This window comes from Crinia signifera, chromosome 5, assembly GCF_055691185.1.
Source record: "Crinia signifera chromosome 5, ASM5569118v1, whole genome shotgun sequence".
NCBI lineage: Eukaryota > Metazoa > Chordata > Amphibia > Anura > Myobatrachidae > Crinia > Crinia signifera.
The window spans coordinates 303,093,975-303,100,943 of NC_139221.1; the positions used below are offsets into that span (position 1 = coordinate 303,093,975).

General features: G+C 44.9%; 1 protein-coding gene across 1 annotated transcript; it reads left to right on the forward strand.

Annotated features, from left to right (window-relative positions):
- Positions 1-3,121: 3,121 nt before the first annotated feature.
- On the forward strand, positions 3,122-6,582 carry FZD1 (frizzled class receptor 1). Its single transcript, XM_083189418.1, has one exon. It carries the CDS (start codon positions 3,299-3,301, stop codon positions 4,964-4,966), a length of 1,668 nt encoding a protein of 555 aa, XP_083045544.1. The 5' UTR covers positions 3,122-3,298; the 3' UTR covers positions 4,967-6,582.
- Positions 6,583-6,969: the final 387 nt, after the last annotated feature.

The following is a 6,969-nucleotide window of genomic DNA, read 5'->3' on the forward strand; positions in this document are numbered from 1 at the left end:
GTTATATAGTATGTAATGGGCATCATGATGTGTGGCACAATGTGTAATGGGCATTATAGTGTGTGGCCGTATGTGTAATTGGCATTAAGGCATGTGGCTTTATGTGTAATGGGTATTACGGAGTTTGCTAAAATGTGTAATGGGCATTACTGTGTATGGTCTAAAGTGTAATACCACACCCTTTTTGTGATGCCACGCCTCATTCCCATGAGGCCACGCCCCTTTTTTGCTACGCCGCGCAAAGGTCCCCCTCCTGTTATGTCTGGATCTGGGACCACCCATTACCATAATTCTAGATTCGCCTATGCATAGGAGCGAAACACAAGGACAGGCACCAGTAATAGCATAGCAGTCCCACCAAGTTACAGGTCCAGAAGGGAAGCTATATAATACATAGGTGCCTCAGAGGGTTATGCGTGTGGTACTTAAATATGATAGGCTTGCCTGAAGAGGTGAGTTTTTAGGGAACGCTTGAAAGTTTGGATGCTAGTGAAGAGTCTTATTGTGAGTGGAAGGGCATTCCATAGGATGGGAGCAAATGGAAAAAAAAATATGAAATGATATACAAATCGCGCTCCAGATCAGCTGGAGATCTAAACACAAAATGGTGACCCTACACCAAAAGGTTCAAACAAAAAGGATGTTGTGTCAGAGACACACACAGTAGTGTCCAGATCTCCTGCGCTCTGTATGATGAACAAGAAGGGAAATCTTTCAACGCTGATTGCTGTCCTTTTTACACGGAGAAGAGGAGACGCATATCCCCTATAAGGGATGTACGGTATCCTCTCTATATTCCTGTGGTGAAGGGAAGCCTGATCATATTATTTATGGTGGAAGAATCACTGTACACAGTCTAAAAGGCGGAGAAGAGGAATCTCTCCACCTATTATAGGGAGGTGGTAGCCACCACTATCTTGTTCATCATACAGAGCGCAGGAGATCTGGACACTACTGTGTGTGTCTCTGACACAACATCCTTTTCATAGGATGGGAGCAGCCTGATGAAAGTCCTGTAATAGTGAATGGGATCTAGTGATCCGTGCAGAAGAGAGACGGAGATCTTGTACAGAGCGTAGTGGTCGAGATGGGAGATATTATGTGATAAGTAAGGAGATATATACTGGTGCAGTATGGCTAATAGCTTTATATGCTAGTAGAAGTGTTTTATATTGAATACGGTAAGATACAGGCAACCAATGCAGGGACTGGCAGAGCGGATCAGCAGATGATGAGCGTCTTGCTAGGAAGATCAGCCTCACAGCAGCACAGTAGTAGATGTGACCTAACTTACAGATGGAGCGCCTGTCATTCAGGCAGGGGCTGGCGGTGGCTGACACCAACCATCAGCCCCCGCCATCTGCCGGAAGGGGACGCGCACGCACGAGACGCACTTGTGTCCCCTTACAACAGAGCTCCCTGCCGGTCCCCACCACGTCGCTGCCGGTCCCCACCGCCCGATCCCACCTCCCCAATCTCTCCCCCCTAACCCTGCCCATCTCCCTCAAGCAGAGACGGGCAGGGTTCGCACACCCTGCCGAAATGAAACTGGGATGAGCACGCGTCCCAGTCAAATGGAGTGCTGGCGCCGGGGGCGGTCTGGCGAGCCCCAGAGCTGAGCGACAGACGCTCCATCTGTAAGTGGTACCGCAGATGTAAGCAGAGATGTCATAAGATACTAAGGAGGTTTACATATTAACTTACCAAGAGGCTCTGAGGCAGCTCCTGGTTACCTCTGTTCACGATTTTCCATATGGACAGGATGTGCTTCTATAGATCTGTCTGTCTGTCTATCTATCTACATACATACATACAGTGGAAAGGACCATACACACAAAGTATTGGAATCCTGGGGGTCTGTTGGCCTGCAATGGAATTATTCTATGTGTTCCATAATAGGTCTATAAAATAACATAATTACCACCCAATAAAAACATGTCTATGTAAGGCGCGGCCAATGTCCTGGTATAAACTCCGGGAAACGTTTCTGTTACCACTCATAACTATGTAACAAAGGGTTAACACCAGACAGAGATAGCTCGCCGGAGCCTCCCACCATCACCATCAGACCTCTATGGGTTGCCAACTGTGCTTACATCATTAAGCAGCAAAGTAACACCGTTTTAGGATGGGGTCACCCAGTCACCATACTGTTAACATAGGGTCCAGTGAATATCCCTAATCTCATAGAGATACGTTCAAGTACTTTAGCCCAGGGGGTATCCTACCAGGTACAGTTAAATTGTGATTACTGAGCGGGAGTTTTGGTGATATACAAATATTTTCTATTATATTCATATACATTCCTGGAAATAACAGCAGCTATATTGTTGTATAGTTAGAACAGTGGTCGGGGAACTCGGTCCTCATTACCCCACACAGTGCATGTTTTGCTGGTAACCCAGCAGGTGCACATGTGTACTAATTACTCACAGACACATTTTATAAGGTCCTCAGGTGGAGTTAATTACATGCACTGCATGGGGTAATGAGGACCAAGTTCTTCACAAATTTTCCCTTGTTTGGGGACTTTACCATCCACGTACACTACAATGGGCAATGGTAACGCGTGCAGAGCGAAGCAACAGGCCCAACGCATGACAAGCGATGTGAGCCATGTGAAGGTTACACACATGGGGGGGGGGGGGGGGGGGGTCAATGCCGACAGGTGTTGACATTGACATAAAAAAACACAGAAAAATCATGTTGGCCTTTTGATCTAGTCGACCTGTTGCATTTCAACATTGTCTCTGTCGACTTATTGCAGGTCAACCCTTTGTCTGTGTCGACCTATACTACAAGTCGATATATTCGGTATACAATTGCAGGAAGTTTCGCACTCACATCAAACAAGACAGTTTCAGCCGGTATCTCGCCGGCTCTTACATAAGGCATCACACAAGGCACCCTGCTGGCTTGTATCACAGCCGTCTGTTTTTATTTTCTGCATTGTTTTCGGTGTAACCACCTGATGCAGCAGCGAATGAGGAAAGAACAGTGAAGGGAAACTTTCCCAGAGAGACTGGCTGCGAGCAGGGAGATTTGTGCGAGGATCCCTAACTTAGCAGCAGACAAGCGTCGGTTTCCAGGCTCCTCCCTCCCAGCGGAGAGGCGGGCAGCGGGGAGCCTGGAAACGGCCCGGAGTGATACATTGTATCAGAGTGAGTTGCGCTCTGTTCCTGTGCACACCACCAGACAGTCGGAGATCAGCAGCAGCGGCAGCAGCAGTAGTAGTACCGGGCGCTGCTCCTCATCAGACCGGGCAGACTTACTCGAGACCCCATGCTGCAGCACACTCATGCCAAGGGATCCTGGCACCAGCATGGCACGGTCCTATAAACTTTGCAGCCTGCTGGGGGCGCTGCTGTGTGCCTGCCTGGCGGTGGAGGCTCAGTACAACGGGGAGAAGGGCATCTCCATCCCGGACCATGGCTACTGTCAGCCCATCTCCATCCCCCTGTGCACGGACATCGCTTACAACCAGACGATCATGCCCAACCTGCTGGGACACACCAACCAGGAGGACGCCGGGCTGGAGGTGCACCAGTTCTACCCCCTGGTGAAGGTGCAGTGTTCTCCGGAGCTGAAGTTCTTCCTGTGCTCCATGTACGCGCCGGTGTGCACGGTGCTGGAGCAGGCGCTGCCCCCCTGCCGGTCCCTCTGCGAGCGGGCCAGGCAGGGCTGCGAGGCGCTAATGAACAAGTTCGGCTTCCAGTGGCCCGAGAGCCTGCGCTGCGAGAAGTTCCCGGTGAACGGTGCTGGGGAACTGTGTGTGGGGCAGAACACCTCCGACCGGGGCACCCCTACCCCTGCCCTGCCCGAGCCCTGGACCAGCCATCCCAACGTCAGGGCTCCCTACCGGTTCAGCTGCCCCCGGGCGCTCAAGGTGCCAGCCTATGTCAACTACCACTTCCTGGGGGAGAAGGACTGCGGAGCGCCGTGCGAGGCTGGTCGTGCCCACGGCCTCATGTACTACGCCCCCGAGGAGCTGCGCTTCTCGCGCATATGGATCGGGATCTGGTCCGTGTTGTGCTGCGCCTCCACCCTCTTTACGGTGCTCACGTATCTGGTGGACATGAAGCGGTTCAGCTACCCCGAGAGGCCCATCATCTTCCTCTCTGGTTGCTACACCATGGTGGCCATAGCCTACATTGCTGGGTTCCTGCTGGAGGACAAGGTGGTCTGCAACGAGAGCTTCTCAGATGATGGCTACAAAACGGTGGCTCAGGGCACCAAGAAAGAGGGTTGCACCTTCCTCTTCATGATGCTCTATTTTTTCAGCATGGCCAGCTCCATCTGGTGGGTCATACTCTCTCTCACTTGGTTTCTGGCAGCTGGCATGAAGTGGGGACATGAGGCAATAGAGGCCAACTCCCAGTACTTCCACTTGGCAGCTTGGGCAGTGCCAGCCATCAAAACCATCACCATATTGGCTGTGGGACAAGTAGATGGAGATATCCTCAGCGGGGTTTGCTTCGTTGGGATCAATAATGTGGACGCCTTGCGTGGATTTGTGTTGGCCCCACTTTTTGTTTATCTCTTCATTGGCACTTCCTTCCTCCTGGCGGGTTTTGTGTCCCTCTTCCGGATAAGGACCATCATGAAACATGATGGCACCAAGACGGAGAAGCTGGAGAAGTTGATGGTGCGAATTGGGATCTTCAGTGTCCTCTACACTGTACCTGCCACCATTGTCATTGCTTGTTATTTTTATGAACAAGCCTTTAGGGAACAGTGGGAGAAAAGTTGGGTGAGCCAAAGCTGCAAGACCTATGCCATCCCATGCCCAGGTACCAACCACCCACCAATGACTCCGGATTTTACGGTCTTTATGATCAAATATCTCATGACCTTAATTGTGGGGATTACCTCTGGTTTCTGGATCTGGTCTGGGAAAACTCTCAATTCATGGAGAAAGTTTTATACAAGACTCACCAACAGTAAACAGGGGGAAACAACAGTGTGAGCCCTACAACCAACCACCCACTGACTGCTGACTTGTACACTGTGTATTTTTGTTGTTGTAAATAACAGCTGTAACATTTTTGTAAGTATATTTTGTATTTAAATGACAACAGATCATACCTTTTTTAACATAGGATGCTCTAACTATTGGGTTCTAAGGCTGCTGGATATTAATGGAAACTTTTATGGCTTGCTATATGCCATCTGCTTCAAGGAAAAAAATGCTTTATTTTTGGGAAAGGGGGGGGGGGTCTTTAGAAATAAGGACTTTGATAGCACTTGTAAGCAGCTTCTTATCTTTAGCTTAATAAAATACCTCTCTGCCTCAGCTCGCAGCCCCCCTTCACTAGAAGGGGACCTTTGGACCTCTACGGAATTTTTTATTTTTTTTTGCACTTGCTGCCAGCTAGTGTCACTATCTTATAACTCACCTAATATCAATTTAAGTTTGCAGTTTTAGTTTATCTTTTTGTTTTTTTTGTTTGTTTTAAGAGTTACCATTAACTCTTTTATTGTTATTTATTTATTTTTTCAATTTTTTTATTGGTGCTTTTAAAATACTCCCAAGATCACAGGTTCTCAACCAAGCTTTTTGCTTAACTTATAATAGAACGATTGACTTGCACAATTAGGAAATTTGAAATATATTTTTAAAAACTCAATTCTGTCAATAATTCCAAAAAAATAATCATATGTTTAATGATAATGTTCATGAATTATAAGACTTCTTTGAAATGCATAGTTAAAGACCAATTTTTTAATGAGATTTTAAATATTCAGTTAATTGAAATTTGACTATTGAATAAATAAATTAATAAAGAAAAGGTTGAGAGCTTCTGCTCGTATAGGGTAGTATGCCATATAAGCACTTGTTTTCTGTGTTGCTCCAGCAAACCAGTAGTTCCCCATTGACTCATTCCTGCTAGGGAGAAAGTTGAGCCTTTTGTTGAATACACCTCCTAGTCTGGACCCTTTTATTGTTAACCTTTACAACCCCTGATACAATTGTGTTTGAAATGTCCATTTGGCTGAGTACAGATTGATTTTACTAGCTAATTACAGGGTGGGGACAGTTAATTGTGCAGGGTTAATTAAGAGTCTGCTCAGCCAGATAGCAATGGACTTAAATAATGTATAATTTAGCTTTTCTTCCTTTCTGGATATCGGTACGATACTTGATGGCAACAGGGTGTCGGGGAAATTTACCATGGAATGAATGCGATTTTGCTTTGTTTGTGGTTAAAAGCATGTAATGGGTGTTTTCAATGGGTTGAGTCTATACAATAACCAAAGGGCCAAATAATTAACAACATTTAAAAAAAATAATATTTTCTTCAATACTAAAACCCTGAAATAAGATAAATAATTGGTCAATTTATGATTTTTATTATTGATATTTTATTAGAGATCTGGAGGTGAATAGATATTTTTTATTGAAATTCTTTATTGAAAGAAAAACCTGTTTGCTGTAGGGTAATATACTTTAACTTTTTTTTTTATCTCCTAATTCCTTTTTTATTGTCACAAAAAAACAAAACAAATGTCATGATGTATTGGTCTCCAAATTTCAATATACAGTATGTCTGATTTTTTTATTTTCCTATTTGTATATTTTCATGCCCTGAAAAAAATGCTTTTTTTTTTTATAAGGTTTTTCTTTTTGCATTCAGAAGATCATTTATATTTATATAGAAATAGTTATATATACATATACCATTTTTAATTTCTTTGCAATAAATACAGAATCAAAAACTAGTTGAAAGTGCATTTGTTTAATTGATATTTCCACGACTTCATCTCCAAGAACTCAGTCTTTATTATTCAATAATAGACATTTATGAAAAATATTTTTATTTTACCTGATGGATTTTGTTTTTTTAAGGATGCTATAGGTTGTTCTGCTCGTATGACTCAAAAATACCTTTTCCTGCCTCCTTTTAGAAGCTTGTGACAAATAGCAAGATTAATGATTAACTAACACAATGTTTTCCAAGTAAACACATG